Genomic DNA, 21,587 nt, shown 5'->3' with positions numbered 1-21,587 from the left:
ACGGAGTTATTTTATAACATAGGTCCTAATTTTTGATCGGGTTTTTCAGTTTGGTTGTTCAACAAACTTATGCAACACTATGGACTCGTTCAGTCTATTTGAGGTCCTGCAGACCCGACCAGTTTAACTTAACCTAACCTGTTAAACAACTGGATGTGATTTGAGCATGCTTTAGATTCACAATTTGCCCAGTTTTATTTCTTATTTTTCTGAGGTGTGTACCAGGGACCGACCTGTTTAAAAAAAAATAATAATAATAATAAAAGTATGTTGCGATTTCCTTGAAATTTGCTGTAGCGGTACTCCTCCTGGATAGGCTTATTATTTGAGAAAGTTTGTTTTCCGAAAAGTAAACCAAGGACCGATCTATTCTAAAAAGTCTAATTAATGGTGCAGTTTACTGAAAATTCGGGACAGGATTACCTCTTTATCAAGCTTAATATTTGAAAGGCAGTTGACTTTGGTTTTGCATAGCTTCGTAGATAGTTTGTAAGTGTGGTTTGGTTCCATATGTCGGCCCATTTCCGCGATATGGACAAAAATGTGGATGAGGGTGTTCCCAGATATCAATATTGGATGTGTTAATGAATGTTTCAACAAGGATGGTGGTTGAGAGAGAAAGGTAGAGCTATAAAAAAGCCATAGGCTGCATAAGAGAAAAGGAAAATAAGAGATAGTAGTAGGAATTGGAGACGGAGAGGAAGAGAAGAGTGGCAGGAAAGAAAATAGAGAATGTATAAGGGAAAGGAAATAAAGAGAGATTTGCAAAAGTGCGAGGTGAAGAAAGGAAAGATAGGAAAGTACACAAAGGAATGAGATAAAGAAGAATTAATGGGAGACAAATTAAGAGGTAGTATAGGAGAGAAAAAACGAGAAAGGGTGAAGATGCAGGGTGAGGGACAAAACATTGTGAAAAGGAGGGAAGGGCAAGAAGACAAACAAATTATTTTTTGCAGAAGCTACAGTATGACAAATATCTCTGTTTACTGAGAAAGTAGATACACCGGAGAGTAATATTAGCCAGCAGGAGAATGTTTCAATTATATATATATTTTTTGTAAGTAGCGATTTAAAAAATTGTACCTTTGTTAGTGTAATATAGTTTGATAGTAATTTATAAAAACAGATGTATTGAAATCAGCAGGTCAGTTAAATGAGATATATGATATGATATTTGGTATAGAGGTCCCAACTATATGAGAAAATTTAGGTGAGAGAGGTAGAGGGTGTTGAGGTTGGAGTAGAGCTAGGAGTGGATAAGAACAAGAGTGAGAGTGGAAGTGGGGGTGGAAGTGGGAGTGGGAGGAGGATAAAGAGAATAAGGGATGGAAAAGGATGATAAGAAGAATGAAAGATGAAGTATAAGATAATGGGATAGAGAGTGCAGTGAGGAAGATTAGCTTACTTTTGAAACTTTTGAAAGGCAAACCAATTTTCTGGAAGAACGAAGTCTGCTCGATACCCTAGACATTGTGTAATTTTTCACCAATCTAAGCACTAACCTTGCACAAAGTAAAAAAATGAAATTGTCAAATATTGGCACGTATTCAACAACAAAAAAAATTTTACTTAAATATGTATACAATAGTTTACATATTTGTAAATATGTCTGGCACGTATAATCTAAATACATACATATATGTTAGAGCGGGTCAAATTGTATGGATGGATTTTTTTCCATCAGGAGTATAACAAAAACGTAATCTACAGATGATTCTAAGAAAAATTGATGAAAACACCATAGCTCTAAGTCCGATTTCGAGGTCCCGATTTTTGCAAAATTGAAAGATGTGTTCAGTTGTTAACATCTGTTTCCAAACGTGTTATAGAAAAAAAACGTGAGGGTGTTATGGCTGTTACAGCAGAAAGTCGTGAAAAACAACCACGAAAGGAGAGCAAAAAAAAAAATGTTTTTTAAATAATAACATAACATTACTTTTGTTTTGAAAAATGCGTTAAAATGGTTAATTCTAAGTAAAAAAATAATATTTTAAATAAATTACATTAAAATTATATTATTTTTTTGCTTATTACTTGAAACATTTTTTTCTACTAAAACGAATTCGAAAAAAGGGAAACTGTCTGAATGAAAGTTATTGAAAATATTCTGAACTTATTTTAGCTGTAAAAAAAATTTTTTTCATAAGTAATTTTTTAAAAATGATAATATAGTAGTTAAAAGTTCATTTTAGGCTAATTTCTCATAATTTAAGACTCATATCTCTACTAAAATTCAAACTAACACTATAGATATTAAGACAGATTCTATCAGAAGCTATGAAGCTTTTTTGGCCAAACCCTACATTCAAATGGCAAAATATCTATTTTGCAAAAGTGGGGGACTCGAAATCGGATTTAGAGCTATTGTGTCTTCAGCAATTTTTCTTACAATCATCTGTAGATTACGTTTTTGCTTACTCCTGATGGAAAAAAAATTTGACCCGCTCTAATATGTATGTATCTAAATTAAAGTTATTAAAATTTTTCGATTGTTTAACTTTTTCTCTTATTCTTCTTCTTCATAATTTTCTACGCCACGCCACGGCTTATGCTTATCGTCGTATTTGTACTATCTACATTTTTCTATCTTTGCACCCACAAACCCAAAAAAAAAAAACTACGAAATATACAAATGTTGCCAATTTGTAATTTGGAACATAAATTTTGTTTAGCTCGCGATGGTTATATTATTTATTGTTATGGTGATTGTAATCGCAAATTTGAGGAGGCATTGCAGGCGCAGCGTAAAACAGGTGATGGTGATGATTTAATGAAAGCCATTTGGCTGGATATGTACCATGAGCAAATAACACGGCGCAAATGATTACAATAAAAAAACTTTAATTAAAAAAAAAAAAAATAATAACAACTGCAATTAGAATGCATACGCACACATACTTAGTTATACATGGATATAATAAGACATATGTTTGTGTGTTTTGGTTCACCAATATCATTAACACTACAAAGGAATTAACATCAACCAAATAAAAATTAATGAAAACATTTTACGCTTTGCATTCTAACAAATCGAATTTGGCGTGCAAATGTGCTGTCAAAATAAAGCAATAACAACGCAAAATAGCTTTAACTAATAATAAAGCAATGACGTTGAAAACACGAAAAACAAAAATTAAGTCTGGAAATAACCTAAAAAATATATTCAGTGGCGGTAAAGTAAATAGCACCAACATTTAAAATGGTATTTGCAAACTGGAATTTTTTAATTTGTTTTTAACAGAGAGTCATATTAATATTATTTTTTTCTTCCAAATGATTAAGAACATATCTATACATTTGGTCGACATGAAAAGGTATATTAACTTTATTGTAAGTCCTTAAAGGAAAATAGATAGAACTACCAATAAGTATACCGAAATTATCAAGATGAAGAGCTGAGTTGATTTAGCCATGTCCGTATGTCCGTCTGTATTTTGTATGCAAACTAGTCCCTCAATTTTTGAAATATCTGATAAAATTTGGTGAGCGGGTATATTTAGATATCGGATTAGACATTTGTCGGAACCGAGCGGATCGGACCACCATAGCAACCGACCTTCCTCAATTTATCAGATTGAAGCTTCAAACTTCACCATTTGCTTTCGTATATTGCACATATTGTTGTCTGAAAAAATGGATGAGATCGGCAGTATATATAGCATATATCCACCCACCACCGATTGTTCAGATAAGAAGCTTTTCCTAATTACTGCCCCATTTTAGCAGTTAGAAGCTTCAAATTTCACCGAATACTTACTTATAGACCATTCATTATTGTCTGAAAAAATTGCATTGGTCGGTGGTATTTATAGTATATATCTCATATAACCGATTGTTCAGATAAGACACTTTTCGTAATTTTTGCCCCATTTTAGCAGCTAGAAGCTTCAAATTTCGCCAAATAATTACGTATATAGCATATATTGTTATCTGAAAAAATCATAGAGATCGGTCGTATATATAGCATTTGTCCCCTACAACCGATTGTTCAGATAAGGAACTTTTCGCAATTTCTACACCATTTGAACAGCTAGAAGTTTCAAATTACACCAAATGCTTACGTATATAGAATATATTGTTGACTGAAAAAATTATTGTTGTTGTTGTTTTTGTAGCGATTAGGTTACTCCCCGAAGGCTTTGGGGAGTGTTATCGATGTGATGGTCCTTTGTCGGATACAGATACGATACGCTCCGGTAACACAGCACCATTAAGGTGCTGGCCCGACCATCTCGGGAACGATTTATATGGCCACATTACACCTTCAGGCTATTCCTCCCTCCCCACCCCCCACGTTCCATGAGGAGCTTGGGGTCGCCAGAGCCTCGTCTGTTAGTGAAACGGGATTCGCCGCTCGAAGGTGAAGTTGACAATTGGGTTGGAGAAGCTATATATTGCGCTACACAACCCCTTGAATCCCTGAAAAAATTATAGAGATCGGTGGTATATTATATATATTATATACCCCATATAAACTGTCATTTCTGCCCCCTTTTTTACGGCTAAAAGCTTCAAATTTCATCAAATACTTACGTTTACGTTATATATTGTTGAGATAAGTGATTCATTGTCATAGCTATTTCATTCAAACCACAAAAAAGGTGAAATTTTACAAGAACGATGTTCAAGAGAGCGCTGCTGATCTATTAGGCAGCAACGCGAATGTCTGAATTGAATGATTTCTGGAAAGAATAAAGTTCAAGGCTTTCTGAGTCCGCTGTGACTTCAATCGAGCTACAATGTTCTTGCCTGAATTTTGTCTTTCCAATGCTATGCTTTTTATATTCTCTGAGGGATATCCCGTACTTCCAAAAAGGTTTAAGGCTGCTAAGGGTTTTATTCCTCCATGGAGGGAAGTTCTTATTATTCCTTAAGATTGTTAGTCCAATCTTGTATATTACCTGGAAGCTTTTTTCTAGAGACTGGACCTGATCGTTCAGATTGTTTGTCTGTAAATTGAATTTGACGTTCCTGTGAAATAACCTTAGTGATGTTTGTTTTTATTTCTAAGCAGGGATTTATCTCAATTCCCCAGTCTAAATCAAAACCGAGCCTAGGACAGGAATATTTTTTCCTTACACCTCCCAAACCCCCTTCGGAAGTAAGCTGTAATTGCAATATCAAGGACACCATTCCATCCTGCATCTGAGCTCACGGGTGATTTCGATTTAGTTAATTGCTATAGAAATGTTGACGGTTTGTTTTCGACGAGTTACCCGTTTGTCATCGACGTGATATGGGCGAGTTACAGAAGTGTTGTAAACTTGCCCCAAAAACAAAGGTAACCGACGAGCTATCGATTTTTATCGACGAACTGTCGGATTTTTGTCGAAAAGTTAAGCATCTGTTATCGATTAGTTATGGAAAAGTCATCGATTTATTATTTAAAAGTTATAGATTTGTTATCGAAATGTTACCAATTTGTTATCGGCGTGTTATCGATTTTAACGACAACCTACCTTTGTTGTTGTGTATCTCCACCCCTGGGCGAACGCTACTTAATTTAAAAATATTAGTTTTCTACATAGCCGTAGACCTTCGTAGACACATCGAACTTCACGAGCACTTGATACACACGCATTGTTTTATTTTTATTTTTAGACTTTCCAAGACGTTCTCACACGCCATTCGCATTTGGGGATAAAATTCGAATGGACTTCAGAAAATGATCAAATTCTTCCAGAACGGAAAGCCGACTTTGACTCCCAAGCGTCATGCTGGCTCAACATTGACTTGAATGGAAGTCTAACCCCACCCACCTACGGGATGCGCGACAAGACACTAACAATCTTCACAATGGGCTTCCATTAGCTAACTTTAAGGACATTTCGTGTAGAGTCGTGCTTATTGGATAGATTGGATAATAACACGGCTGTGTGAGGCTGGCACCGCAAAATGAAGTTTTTCTAATAAAAACTATGTGGTTCATTGGGCCACAGTTATAGCAGTATAGCCAACCATTCTTTTCGCTAGCACAATAAAAAATAAATAAAAAAATGTAAGGCGCGACAACCTCCGAAGAGATCTAAGGCCGAGCTTCTCTTCCAACTTGCGGCGTGCTCCTCTTCATTTTCCCTACAAATTGGCCGGACGGGGCCTACATGTTTTATGCCGACTCCGAACGGCATCTGCAAGGCAGATGAGTTTTCACTGAGAGCTTTTCATGGCAGAAATACACCCGGAGCGCTTGCCAAACACTGCCGAGGGGCGACCACGCATAGAAAAATTTTCTTCTAATTGAAAAACCTTATTTGTAAAATTTTGATGTTGCTTTGCCCGGGGTGTGAACCCAGGGCATACGGTGTGGGAGGCGGAGCACGCTACCATCACACCACGGTGGCGCTAGCAAAATCGTAGAAAAAAAATGTCGGAAAAAGATGTTAAGGTTAAAAAACTTCCAAAACAAAAAAAAAAATGTTGTTGTTGTTTTGAAGTATTAACAATGCTACGCCCCATTCAATGAACAGGTACACTCACAAATTTTCATCAAAGTCCTCTAATGCGAGTCCAAGGAAACTGGCAGTCTTAACAGTGGCGGAGCATAAGGAGATTGGTGTTAGAGGCATTATAATTGATACGATTTTTTGTCTCATGTGAGGAAACATCGCATGCGGGATATACATTACGTATGTCGGGGTTGATTCTGGTCAAGTAAAAGTAAAAATTGTTGTCTCACTGTGGTTCGATTGTCCCAGGTTAGCCAGAATATCCCACTCTTCTTCTCCGTTAACATATTCATGGAAAAAATGTGCGTTAGAAACATTTTTTGAGTTGACAACCCCCTTTTAAAGGTATAATTTAAACGGAATGCCTTCTTAAAACCCAAACAGATTCAGCAGTCATTAACTCAATTTTACCTGCATGAACCTAACTTTAACCGGCTACTAAGCGGTTTGCATTTACGGGATGAGATTTGTTTTTGCTTTAAAGTATTTGTGTATGTATTTATTTTGAATCATTTATCTGGTCACGCAATATTATAACATCTTATCCTGGCAGGCGTTTGAGCAATCTACGCCTACGTCTTGGATATACCCGCTGTACACTCTGCCTACGTCGTGGACGTTGACGTGAACCATCAGTATCATCATCCTGGGCATCTGCAATTGCTCGACTTGCTGCTACTGGTGCTGCTGGCTTTGCTGTAACTCCTGTGTCTGTTAGTGGATCTGCTTTAGATGGCGCAACTGCGATCACTGGGAATGGGTTTGGTGGCGAATTGTTTGTTTCACATTTTCCGGATAATGAACAATCAATATGCCTTCCGTGTGTGGGTATTGCCACACCCACAACTAGAATAATACAAATTCTTAGGAGCATTTTTCTTTTCAAACAAAAATTTTACGAATTTTAATTAAGCTCGCAACTGCATGGGAGCGACAAAACTGTAGGCTTTGGTGCAAGTGCAAGTGGTATTTATAGTAATGGCTTACGACACTTTGATACTTGATCTCACGCACATATGTAACTCAATTTTGGCCGGACGAAGTGCATTTGTTCAAACAAATTGCATAGTATTGAGAAATATTTTTATCTGATATTTTTTGAATTGTTTGCAACCTCAAAATTTTTTGTTTACACAAATGTGAGAAAGCTGATGTTCCAAAATATTTAAATGGCCTGATAACCCACAAATCTGTTTATGCTTAGTACATAGTTGTGGATGCAAGTGTGTAAACGCGTTCTAGTTAAGCGTTTACATAAGACTAAGGCGACTAAGTCGAAGAAATTTTTATCACAACATTGTATAAGCTGCAATTCACCGATACGGCGCCGTGATGCTGACGGCGGGTATCGAAGGAGCAATTAGAACAGCACCAAACCCTTTACTGTGATCTGTAACATTTGCCGCAGCGTTAATTTGTTTGCGAGTACATCTTATTTTTGTTCTGGGTATAAGATATACTTCACCTCTTTGATTATTTGGAGCACTGATATATGCGTAGCACTTTCCAAATCTTTGTCAGTATATTACTGTTCTGATGCTGCAACAGATTCGGCGATTCCTCCGACTTCACCACGTATGAGATTCAGCTATTGCTTTTGAGCGTTTGAAAAAAGTCCTCCTCTTCATATTTGTATCACGAATTAGACTCTAAACTTTAAGTTTATAAAATAAAGAACAACAACAGAAATGTTATAAGACCATTTCAAATTTTGATACTATTTTGTCAGCCGCCACTGTATATAAAGCAAATTTATATTTTTTACGCTAATCTGATAATCGTTACAGTCGTTGACTGGGTCGCATTTATTTATGTACATGAACTTAAGTATACGAAAAAGTGTTTCACACTATTTTTTCAATATTTTTTTTATGAATATTATTTTTTGGTTGTTTTGTGTGTTTTTTGATTCCACTTATTTTTTTTTTTCGTCCAGTTTTTCCTAACTTTCGCATGGTCGGTTGTGATTTTTGTTTAGTTTATTATGTCCGTTTTTGTTAAATTTGTTTATTATATATTTGCCATAGACCTTAAGCTCTTCTTGAAAGTAAAGTTAGTGCTTTGTTATTCTATGTAATGGAATTATGAAAATAAATAAAAAAATTTGAAATGATTAATGTGTTTGACCTTTAGACATCTCATGTGGGGGCTACAAGGGCGGGTTGTGCATTGATGTTAGAAACCACCGTCGAACAAAAATTTCTAGAGAAAAGAGCAGCAATGCCTCGGACAAGACTTTTCTTCTACCACCCCTTTTTTGAGTAGCGAAGACATTGGAACACGTCCTGCTGTCTGATTTCACTACAAATCTTCGCCTCGCCACCCATTAACATGTCTTACGCAAAATGCATAGTACTACCACCGCTCTAAACTCCATAAACACTCAGACAATGCCCAGGAGAATTAAGTAGGTGATACTACATGGTGGTGTACTATCCTTCTGATTAATTTATAAGCTCCGTTTCCACCAGAAGGAGTTGCAATCATTTCCTATGTCGACGACTTCACGATAATAGCAACGGTACCTGGCCCTGCAATAGAATAAAAACCTACCTCCCAAGTTGTTGTTGTTGTTGTTGTTGTTGTAGCGATTAAGTTGCTCCCCGAAGGCTTTGGGGAGTGTTATCGATGTGATGGTCCTTTGCCGGATACAGATCCGGTACGCTCCGGTACCACATCACCATTAAGGTGCTATCCCGACCATCTCGGGAACGATTTATGTGGCCACATTAAACTTTCAGGCCATCCCTTCCCTGCCCACTGCCAAGTTCCATGAGGAGCTTAGGGTCGCCAGAGCCTTGTCTGTTAGTGAAACAGGATTCGCCGCGGATAGGTGAGGTTGACAATTGGGTTTGGAGAAGCTATATATTGCGCTGGCAAGCTGAAGGGTTGCACTACATAGCCCCTTGAATCTGGTATTTTAGTCGCCTCTTACGACAGGCATACCTACCGCGGGTATATTCTGACCCCTAACCCGCGTGGGTTAGTCTTTTTATTTGCTTCACCACTCGCAACCTGGCATTATCACCGGCCAAATCCACGGACTCTCAGTTTACGACGTGGAAGGAGCAGATGACGCAGATATTGGACGTCCACGTCGATGGTATTCCACTTCCAACTGTTAGTTACCCAAAGATATGAGGTGAAACGTTCGATAATAATCTTACCTCCAAGGCACATGCCACCGAAATTGTATTTAAAGTACAAAGCCGCAGTAAAATCTTCAAGTCGCTTGCCGGCAGCACTTGAGTAAAAGATAAAGAAACATTGCTAACCACGTACAAAGCAATTGGCCGGACGCTCAAGTGCTATGCGTCATCAGTTTGGTCGCCTGGTCTTACCAAAACACATACTGGAAAAGGCTGAAAGCCAGTAAAAATGCTGCAGTCAGAGCTGTCACGGGATGCTCCCTTATGATCCCTGAACACAGCCTACATAATTAGGCCCACATTCAAGAGCATAACATAATGTTGGACAGACAGTGTTTGCTTAATTGTCACAAACCTAGATACCCTAGCAAACAACTGCTTCATACAGCTATAAGGACTATGATGAGATCCGGCCCCTAACAACAAGCCTGTTTGATCCAGACGAGCATAAGGAGACCCTGGACAAAATCCACTCATTGGTAAACGCTATCCTATTCTTGCGTAAGAAGAAAGCACACTAGCGAGGGAAAAACGAGTCACACTGGTCAACTACGTTCTGGATATTATAACAGGTTAAACTCTTACCAATTACTCAGAAAGCCGGGTATGAGGAAATTCGAGATTTGTGTGCATAGCAGCCATTGTTTCGACGCTCAACATGCTTGAGTTTTGGAGGAAATACTTCACATACTTTTTATCGGAAAGGGCAGTGATGTGCGACTGGAGGAGTCAACTCAAATTCAGCTACACGAGCCGAACACTATTAAAAATATAAATCGTCGTCGAAATTGATCTTAGGTAATTCCGGTAAATTGGTTTGAAGTTTTGTGCAAGGCTACTTGACCTAATACGTTGTCAGAGCAAATAAAACCAGATCTTTGTATAGCATGTATCAACCCCTTGAATCGCTTTGCGATAGCGTTACCATTGAGGTGCGGTTTTGCTAGTTGAAAACAGGATTACGGATTTAACGAAGATCATATTACACTACCAGTCTGTGCTTTTCTTTCGTGCTGCATGAGACTGTTAGCTACAAACATATCTTGGGTTAAAATATAAGCAATGAGACACGACCTAGAGACTACGAGATACGCTAGTACGTGTAGGTGCTGGTACCAAACAAAATATAATTAAATGCAAGGCGCGATAACCTCCGAATAGATTCATCGCCGAGCTTCTCTTCCAATTTGATTCATTTGAGTCGTGCTCCTTAAAATTATTCCTTCGAATTCGGACGGGACCTAAATTTTTGCCGACTCCGAACGGCATCTGCAAAGCAGATAAATTTTCACTTAAAAGTTTTTCGTGGCAGAAATATACTCGGAGTGTTTGCCAAATTACTGCCCCGAAAAACTTGTTTCTAAAGAAAAAACTTTTTTTCTCAATTTTCGGTGCTGCTTTGCCCGTGGCTGGAACCCAGGATCTTCGGTATGATAGAAGGAACACGCTTCCATCACAGCACGGCTGCCGCCGTACTTATTAGTGTTTGGATTTATCTGCAGAACTTGAGGTGTTGTGCTTCATCTACTTGTCTCTGCTGTGACTCCGCTAAAAACGTTGTCGATAACAGTTTAAAAAAAAAAAAAAAAAAATAATAGAAAATTTTTTTTTAGTAGGTCATGAAAAAAACCTTAAAAATTAACAAAAAAAAAAAACAAAATGTCGCAGGCTCGAAAATGATTATGCGTATGCGTAGTGGAACTTTTTTCCTGAGCCCAAGTCCTATCGAAAAATCGATGGCGCGATATCGGTTAATAAAACGACCCAGTCTAGTACACATACCGATAGCTCTACTGTGAACCGATAGACGAAACTAAAAAGATATTGTGACGAATATTAGCATCACTAAGCTGTTAGTAAATAATCACACAACAACAAAAACATGAAGCAGCCACTCTTATGTACATGTACACATTAAAGCTAGCAACGCTTATGTAGAGGGCGACGAAGGGCTATCTCACACACACAGATGTGGTCATCAGCCGAAGTAGTTACTCACACATATACACGCATATGGCTATAAACTACAAATATGCATGTACTCATATAACTAACTACCAAGCAGGAGATACAAGAGTTCTAGAAGGTGAAACGTCTAGATCTTTGGAGAAATATGCGGACAAAGCAACGGAGAGTATAAAAGCAGCGCAAGCTTAACAATCAGTAATCACAATGTGTTTGATTTAAACACGCTATCAGTTGCGAAGTGAAGTATAATTGTACTACTATTCCCAAAGTAGTCTAATAAAGACCATTTTGCAATAGAGAATATTGGAGTGATTTATTCAAGAGTTTAGCGATTCGAACGTTAACAGAAGGTTTCAAATAAGCGGAATTTCCAAAAATTCGTTACAATATTATGAAAGTGATGTGGCCTTTTGAAAAAATCGGTTCTGACGGCTTTCTATTTATTTTAATTACTAGCCCCTGAAGAAACTAAAAATAGTTAAAAAAAATTTCTAGCATTAAGTCAGGGTTATGGAAATATAATATTTTACTTTTATTTCACCTATACGGAAACGTTTCTCCTCAGTTGTGATAGCCGAATAGATAGAATTTTGGAATGTTCTTATTTCTAATTGGATACTCATATCATATCGGGGACGAGTAGTATGCAATCGGCCGGCCAGTTGCTTTGTAAGTGGTAATGAGCGTTTCTTTGTCTTTACCCAAAGTGATGCCGGCAAGAGATTTGAGCATTTTATTACGGCTCTGGATTTTAGGAACAATTGCGCTTGCATGCTCTCCAAACTGTAGATCCTGATCGAACGTCACACTCACGATTTTTGGGTGGTAAGACAGTCGGTAGCGTAATGCCATCGACGTGGATGGATATATTATCTGATGTAGTGAGGTAGTTTTCTAGAGTATCGTATATGTTGTAAAGTCATAAGTCGTAGTAGACCTAGTGAACTCTAAAGTTGGCATTATTGGGACATTATATGGTAATTCACTAGAGCGTCGTGTTGGTTGTAAAGTTTTAAGCTTTTAGTTGTTTCCATGGTTTTGAATATATAATTTGATTGAAACATAGCACATACGGCGAATAGGAGACTTTCTGAATTGTTAAAATATCCCAACATAAACTTTATTGGAATTATTTATCCCATTATAACTATAATGATATCAAACTTTCAATTATGCCGTATACCTTATTTTTAAGTCTTATTTATTTTCTGGTGAAATTTCGGAAACCCCACCTTCAAATTAAAAACTCCACGGCGTTGCGAACAGTATACCTAACCCTCTTTGAAGAATTTATGGAAAAAAAGTAAAACCGGCTAAATTATTTGGGCCAATCGGCTAACATATCGGCTGCCGATTAAACCCAAATTTTTCGGCTGTTTCATTTTAAATACGGAAAATCTAATTGGAATATGTTAGTAGGGGTTGTGGTTTTTCTACGACTAAAATCTACCGATCTTCGATACAGTAAAGTTCAGTCTTAAAAGTTATTACTCGGTCGTGCTCTACTACATATGTACAGAATAATTCGTCATAATCCGTCACCAAGCTAAGGTGCACTTCAACCCACAGACAGTGCTGCTTCAGTTATATTTCTAAAAATTCCCGCCTCATTACTAAACTAATTTTGCGCTTATTTTACTAACAAACATACATTCATGTAAATATGTTGGAATACGTATATACGTGCCTATGTTGTTATGTTGTTATATTGTTTTATGGATGAATATTTCACTGACTCACAATTGTACTCTGCCCGATTGACTCGTTGGGCTGGCCCTTTATTTGCTTCCATATTGAATGCAAATTAAATAATTTAATGATATTAATAAAGCGACAATTTTTTGCATGCAATTAAAAACATACGGATATGTACAAACAAATATAGAGTTTGTATTGCCGTTTATTTTTATATACATATGTATGTACTTAAAACATTTACTCAGTCAATGCAATTTTGTATTTTCTTTCTTCTTTCTTTCACTTTCGTTTCGCATACCTACGTGTAGTTTCATTAGAGGAATCACAAATTGAGTCTCCACCATTGACACCGGAAAAAGTGCTCGAACTAATTGAACAAGCCTATCCGAATCCCATCACACCAGAAGATTTGGCTAAGTATGTCTATTTAAATGCGTATCTACTTATATATACATATGTTTATTCGTTAGGGTGGGTCAATGTTTTTGCGATGTTATTCCTAGATGTTTAACATACAATAGTTTTACATGTGTATACATCTACATTTCGGGTAAAAAAAAAAAAAACGCTTATCATAACTCAGATAATGCTTAGGAGACCCATCAAGCGGCAATTATTGAAGACTCGAGGCAGTGGCTAAATAACTCGCTACAAAACGGATAGCAGAGACACAGACCGCTGTTGGTCATAGCTGAATCGGTTGCGATGAAGGAAGAATATTGTAAAGATAAAATGGAGAGACAAATTTCAGTTGCAGCTGAGTATAATGCATACAGAAATTTAGCAGTACTAATTTTCTGCGCAACAATTTTATAATTTTCGATAAAGTTATGCACTTAGCAGTCCATATAAAGTTTAAGTTCATATGTGTATACATGTAAAAAAAAAGATACAGCTAATATAACATATGACGCTATAGGCAACGCTACAAATCCACATGACTGTTTATACGGTACAAGATCATGGAGGTGGAGAATTTAGGTTGACACTTATACTGCAATAATCACAAAATTGTGTTGTCTCCGGTTTTCTCAATCATCTTCAAGAAAATTTTAAATTTTATCTCGTTTTCCGATTAACGTCACTGGTATTCAGCAACACATTTAATAATTTTAGTTAAATTCATTTCTGTTTAAATTTCATCCTAAAAAAATGCTTGAAAAATCATTTCAGGAGCGTCCCCAAATCTTATAAAATTAACTTCTATCGATGAAAAAAAAAAACGCAAAAAAGGATTAAATTAAAAGTCTTATATTCAGTCCGTAACAAAAAATAAATTGAAAGCATCGTGTTATGGATTTGATTTAAAAGTTGTCCGTGTATGACATTCCGGTAACGGAGAGAAAAACTTCAAAACTGTTTTCCATTAAAAAGCCTTAGAAAAAAGTATTTTGACAAAAAAAAAAAATAATAAATAATTAACATCAGCTTAAGTGCTATAACGGGATGTCGTATAAAAGCAACACTGATTTAGAAGGCAGTATGATCAAATGAAACGCTTTTCAAATCAAATGAAACGGTTTTCAAATCAAATGAAATTTTTTCAATTCAAATAAAACTATTAACTATTAAAGTTCCACCGTAAACTATACGTCACGACTGCAAGGTCTATGATTCACTGTAACGGTCCTCACATAAACCCGTGAGTATAAAATGCAGACCTTGATTTCTAGTGACATTTCAAGTTAGCAACTGGGCATTGGGTGGTAGGGTCTGACTTCAATAAGCTAAAGAAGAAAAGTTATTATACTCAGCGTGCTGGGCACACAGAGTATATTAACTTTGATTGGATAACGGTTGGTTGTACAGGTATAAAGGAATCGAGATAGATATAGACTTCCATATAACAAAATCATCAATATCGAAAAAAAATTTGATTGAGCCATATTCGTCCGTCCGTCCGTCTGTCCATTAACACGATAGCTTGAGTAAATATTGAGATATCTTCACCAAATTATTGGTACACGAGCTTATCTGGACCCAGAATAGATTGGTAATGAAAATGAGCGAAATCGGATGATAATCACGCCCATTTTTTATATATATAACATTTTGGAAAACACAAAAAACCTGATTATTTAGTAAATAATACACCTAGAATGTTGAAATTTGACGTGTGGACTAATATTGAGACTCTTGATAAAAATTTAAAAAAAATTTTTTTAAGTGGACGTGGCACCACCCACTTGTGATAAAATCAATTTTATAAATATTATTAATCATAAATCAAAAATCGTTAAACTTATCGTAACAAAATTCGGCAGAGGGGTTTCAGGTTGCCTTTACTATAAGGAATACTTTGAAGAAAAATTAACGAAACCAGTTAAGGACCACGCCCACTTTTATATAAAAGTTTTTTTTAAAAGGGTCGTGGACGAATAAAATAAGCTATATATTTGTAAAAACAGCTTTATATCAATGGTATTTCATTTCCCAAGTGGATTTATAACAATAAATAGGAAAAACTACAAATTTTAAAAAATGGGCGTGGCAACGCCCCTCTTATGACTAAGCAATTTTCTATGTCTCGGGAGCCATAATTCGAAGAAAAATTAACGGATCGTAATGAAATTGTGTACACATATTTTCCTTATAGCAGGAAATATTACTAGAAAAAATGCACGAAATCGGTTAAAGACCACGCCCACTTTTATATAAAAGATTTTTAAAAGGGTCGTAGACTAGAATAATAACTTGGCAAAAAATAGTTTTGATTCAATGATATTTCACTTATCAAGTTTTATTGTAAGTAGAAATGGGGAGACATTTTTCTAAACGGGCGGAGCCACGTGTTATGTAGAAAAGTAATTTATCTGAAATTAAATATACAACTGAAGCTCACGCTGAGTATACAAAATTCGGTTACACCCGAACTTAGACACCTTTACTTGTTTTTTGTTGGTTTTTTTGGCTTTTGGTTTGTAAAAATTTTTGTAAATTGTCCAGCTAGAGGCCATTCAATATTAAAAAACACACAAAAACTTTTTTATTTATATGTGTTATATATGTCGTTTTTTTATTTATCGATATTTAGGTCGACCTAGTACAGCCAACGATTCCTAAAGATAGCTTCTAATTGAAGTCGAAATATCGATAAATAAAAAACGACAATATATAACACATATAAATAAAAAGTTTTTGTGTGTTTTTTAATATTGTATGGCCTCAAGGTCGACAATTTACAAACATTATTTTAAATAAGAAAAGTTTTGTTTGAAATTAAAAAAGTTTCAGTTTTATTTGACCTGAAAATGCAATAGAATTTTTTAAAATAATCTTAATTTCGGACACGCCAACTTTGTCTAATAAAATTTAATACTTTACTAAAATTTTGAAATATTTTCAGCAATTTCCTTCATTCCTCCTGCAAAGTGTAACATTACACATATTTCGATGGAGTCAAAGTGCATTTAGAAAAGCTGAAATGGTTATTTGCCTTAATTTTCACGATTTCTCGAAAAGTATGCCATTTTGTGCTCTGCCCGTTGCAGACATATAAATTAGTATCTCATTCCAACTAATTGCAGCGAAAAATTAGTTTAATAATGAAATTGACTTTTTAATTTTTACTGCAACTAAACTTTCCACATCCATAATTTTATGCTATAAACACATGAAAGACAACAAAATTACACTTATTTCGATAGCTTATAGATATTTTGGAGATATCCACCAAAATGAAGAGACAGCTTATCTCAAAATTGCGTTGGTTCGAGCCATAATACAATAAACTTTGTGAATTTCATAAAGAGTACGAATCTGCAAAGAACAAAGTTTAAAAAACGAGCAATGCGATTTCGACCCACCCTTTCATTTGAAGCATTAGTTTCAAAATACGATTTGTTTAAACTTTCCTGTTTAATATATTATTGTTATTGCTATATTACATATATTAATAAACATTTTTTTTTAATAAAAATGTTTGTAAATTGTCGAGCTCTGAGCTGTGGGAATTTAATACATACTTATGCTATGGGTGTCGCTCACAGTTTAACTTTTTATGCTATATTGTTGTTAGTTAAGAATTTTGTTTATAATTACGGTTCCTTTTTTGTTTACTTTTTATATTTATTTTCGGTTTTGTCATATCAAATTTTAAATTAGTCGATCTGGTACATCCAACGATGTAAGTCAAATGTATACCTGTACGTTTACGTTTTTTATTATAATACTTGTATTTTTGTATTTCTAGTCCTGAAGATGACTTCTAATTGAAGTCGAAATATCGATAAATAAAAAAACGACAATATATAAATACAAATAAAAAGTTTTCTTTGTCTGTTATTTAATATTGTATGGCCTCGAGCTCGACAATTTACAAACATTTTTACAAACTAAAGGCCAAAAAACCAACAAAAGAAATAATTTTTTTATTTTTATTTTTTAATTAATTTTCACAGAGACTATGGCTGGGAGGAACAAGATGTGCTTTTGGTATTTATATCCCTCAAAGAACGTGGCCTTATTAAATCAATGGAATATAATTCATATACCAGAATACATCATGAAGATAAGGAGATTAAGGTATGAGAAGGAAAGGTCCCGAAAATTTTTTAAGTATATTTTTTAGTTCAACTTTCATGTAATATTCAAAAAAGGTCGTGAAACAAATGCCCACAATCGCTTCAAATAAACAACCGACAATTGCCATTATAACGGCACAATATTGTGAGAAACTTGCAGTTGACGCTATGTTGGAGAATAAGGAAACATTTGTTCGCTATACCACAGTCGGTGAGGATACCTATATTTTTTAATAATACTTATATTACATTGGACCTTATCGAAAAAAGAAAAGTTCGCGGTACATACCTCAATTTGAATTAGTTTTACGATAATGTTTTAATAAAAAAACAAGGAAATAAAGTTGTGTCCATTCCTGAGATGCCGTTTTCGATTCGATTTGAAGCTATGATACCTTAAACCATTAAAGCCCCGTCACATAAGGAGTTTTTTGCATTTAACTCAATCTTATGCATTATCAATAGATTGCACGTGTTTTAATGGAGAACGGCAGATTCAGCGATAATGGCGGCATCTGACGTGAAAAAGTAACCAACTGCCAACTTTTGTTGCAAGCAAAGCATAAGAAGAAAAATTTGTTTTGGCTAAGGGTGCTCTCACACTTTGCAAGTGAAATTATTTTTCCCACTCGTTGGTTACTTTTCTAACATTTTTCATAGTTAAAAACGGTGAGAATGTTTATAGCAGTGATTCGCAAAATTTTGTTTGTGAATGGGCAAGTTGAAATAAACTTCAATTGCAAAGTGTGAAGTTCCTTCATATTTACAAACGCAACATCTTGGTTGATTGTGGCGATGTTACTAGAAAGCGTTAGATTACGTTGAACGCATCTATATGAAAAACTTCATCGTGTCTCGGCCATTATGAATCATATAAAGGCCCGAACACATAAGATTTTATATACAGCATCATGCGTTGACAGCTGAGTAGATTGCATGGGGAGTGACCAATTGGTTATATACAATCTACTTATCGGTTAACGCACGATGCGGCATCAAAAATCTTATGTTTTTGGGCTTTAAGTAGTTCGTTTTGAAGATATGCTGAAAAATACCGATTATTTGTGTTCAAAAATGGATTTTTTGTTTTTATTTACATACATATGTGCATATATACACATCTTGAATTTGAAAAGTTTTCTGAGCCATTTGAAAAAACATTCTAGATCGCTTATAACACCGTTTTTGAAAAATCGATTTTTCGGTTATTGTCGGCGTTATAAGTAATTTGAAAAAAGAAAATTTTATTGATTATCACAAGGAAACCTTAACAGAAAATATGTTTTTCTTATTACGACTGCTTTCTGGGTGTGAACAATTTCTGAAACCCAAACAGAAAAAACATCATCTGTGTTGATATTGAAGAAGTACTACTTTTTTATTTCATAAAAATGGATTTTTTCGAAAACGGCCCTATAAAAGTTCTATACCATGCTTGCTAATTGTGTAAAAAGGTAATAATATTTATATTATACTAGCCTTTACCCGCGGCCCCGTCCGCAAGGAGAAAATGAAATATGTGGGCTATTCACGTTAGCCTGCTTATAAAGTTATCTGTTTAAAATTTTTTTTCTGTCTAATGCTTTTTATTTTTGTAATTGAGTAAAAAAAAGAACTTTATAAGCTGATAACCTGATAGGATCCCAAAATGATAACGAAATTATCCAGAAAAAGCCACGAAATGACCCCGACGCTATCGCGGACGGATCCCGAAAACCATCCAGAAACGCCCCGGAAGTGTTTCCAAAAGTTCCCGAAGTAGTCCCAAAAAAACCCGAAATGACAACGACACGATTCTAGACTTATCCAGATAACCACACAGAAATGATGCCTGAAGGGTACCAAATTGATCCCGAAATAGTCCCGAAAAAGTTCCGAAATTACCCTGACGGGCTCCCGGACGGATCTCAGAAACCATCCAGAAAATATCCAGGAAGGGTCCCTAAATTATCCCGACTAACTCCAGAAAAAGTTCCGAAATGGCTCCGAGGGGATCCACGATGGATCGCGAAAACCATACAGAAATGATTCCGGAAGGATTCCAAAATGATCCCGAAATAGTCCGGAATTGACCCAGATGGGATCCCGCACAGATCCAGAAATGATCCCGGAAGGGTGCAAAAAGTATCCCGGAAAAGTAACAAAAAATCCCGAAATGGCTCCTACGGCATCCCGGACGGATCCAGAAATGATCTCGGAAGGGTCCCCAAATGATCCCAAAATGGTCCCGAATTGACCCTGATGGATCCGGCAAACCATCAAGAAATTATGCCGAAAGGGTCCCAAAATGATCCCGAAATAATACAGAAAAAGTCACGAAACGACCCCTAGAGGATCCCCAAATGATCCCGTATTAGCCCCGAAAAGGTCCCGAAATAACCCCGACGGGATCCCGGACAAATCCCGAAAACCATCCAGAAATGATGCCGGAAGGAATCCCAAATGATTCCGTAAAAGTCCCGCATTGATTCCGACGGGATCCCGAACGGATACCGAAAATCATCCAGAAGTGACGCCGGAAAGGTCCTCAAATGATCACCTAATAGTCCCGAAATGACCCTTAAGGGGTCATGGACGGATTCCATAAACCATCCAGAAATGATCCCGATATATTCCCGAAGAAGTCCCGAAATGACCCTGACGGGATCTCGAACGCACCCCTAAATGACCCTGACGGGATCCCGGACAGATCCCGAAATCCATCCAGAAATGATCTTGGGAAGGTCCCAAAATTATCCCGAAATAGTCTCGGAAAAGTTCAGAAATTACCCTGACGGGTTCCCGGACGAATCCTGAAAGCCATCTCTAAATGATCCCGAAAAAGTCCCGAAATGACCCTGACTGGACCCCGAAAGAATCCCGAAAACTATCCAGAAATGATGCCGGAAATGTCCTCAAATGATCACCTAATAGTTCCGAAAGACCCTGACGGGATCCCGAACGGATCCCGACAACTATCTAGAAATGATGCCGAAAGGGCCCGCAAATGATCCCGTATTAGTCGAGAAAAAGTCCCGAAATGAACCCGACGGGATGCCGGACGAATCCCAAAAACCAGCCAGAAATGATGCCGGAAGGGACACCAAATGATCCCGAAAAAGTCCCGCAATAATTCCGACGGGATCCTGAGCGGATACCGAAAACCATCCAGAAGTGATGCAGAAAAGGTCCTCAAATGATCACCTAATAGTCCCAAAATGACCCTGACGGCATCCCGGACAGATCCCGAAATCCATCCAGAAATGATCTTGGGAGGGTCCCAAAATTATCCCGAAATAGTCTGGGAAAAGTCCAGAAATTACCCTGACGGATACCGGACGAATCCTGAAAACCAATCTTAAATGATGCCGAAAAAGTCCCGAAATGACCCTGAAGGGACCCGGAAAGGATCCCGAAAACTAACCAGAAATGATGCCGGAAAGGTCCTCAAATGATCTCCCAATAGTTCCGAAAAGACCCTGACGGGATCCCGAACGGATCCCGACAACTATCCAGAAATGATACCGAAAGGGCCCGCAAATGATCACAGATCCAGAAATGATCCCGGAAGGGTCCAAAAACTATCCCGGAAAAGTAACAAAAAATCCCGAAATGGCTCCTACGGCATCCCGGACGGATCCAGAAATGATCTCGGAAGGGTCCCCAAATGATCCCAAAATGGTCCCGAAATGACCCTGATGGATCCGGCAAACCATCAAGAAATTATGCCGGAAGGGTCCCCAAATGATCCCGAAATAAAACAGAAAAAGTCACGAAACGACCCCTAGAGGATCCCCAAATGATCCCGTATTAGCCCCAAAAAA

The 21,587-nt window shown here is 36.7% G+C and overlaps 1 protein-coding gene across 6 annotated transcripts in view; it reads left to right on the top strand.

The window, feature by feature from the left end:
• LOC137250497 (uncharacterized) overlaps window positions 1-21,587 on the top strand; it is a 178,729-nt gene that overhangs the window by 141,118 nt on the left and 16,024 nt on the right. For 4 of the 6 annotated variants that reach the window (XM_067783393.1, XM_067783391.1, XM_067783392.1 and 1 more), the window contains 4 exons: window positions 2,673-2,753; window positions 13,570-13,678; window positions 17,662-17,785; window positions 17,860-17,995. In XM_067783393.1, coding sequence (XP_067639494.1) covers window positions 2,673-2,753; window positions 13,570-13,678; window positions 17,662-17,785; window positions 17,860-17,995 — 450 coding nt within the window. The remainder of the gene's footprint in view (window positions 1-2,672; window positions 2,754-13,569; window positions 13,679-17,661; window positions 17,786-17,859; window positions 17,996-21,587) is intronic. The other 2 variants (XM_067783395.1, XM_067783397.1) reach the window with 1 other exon arrangement.

Source organism: Eurosta solidaginis, chromosome 4, assembly GCF_040869045.1.
Source record: "Eurosta solidaginis isolate ZX-2024a chromosome 4, ASM4086904v1, whole genome shotgun sequence".
Taxonomy (NCBI): domain Eukaryota; kingdom Metazoa; phylum Arthropoda; class Insecta; order Diptera; family Tephritidae; genus Eurosta; species Eurosta solidaginis.
This window is presented reverse-complemented; position numbering and strand designations above follow the sequence as displayed.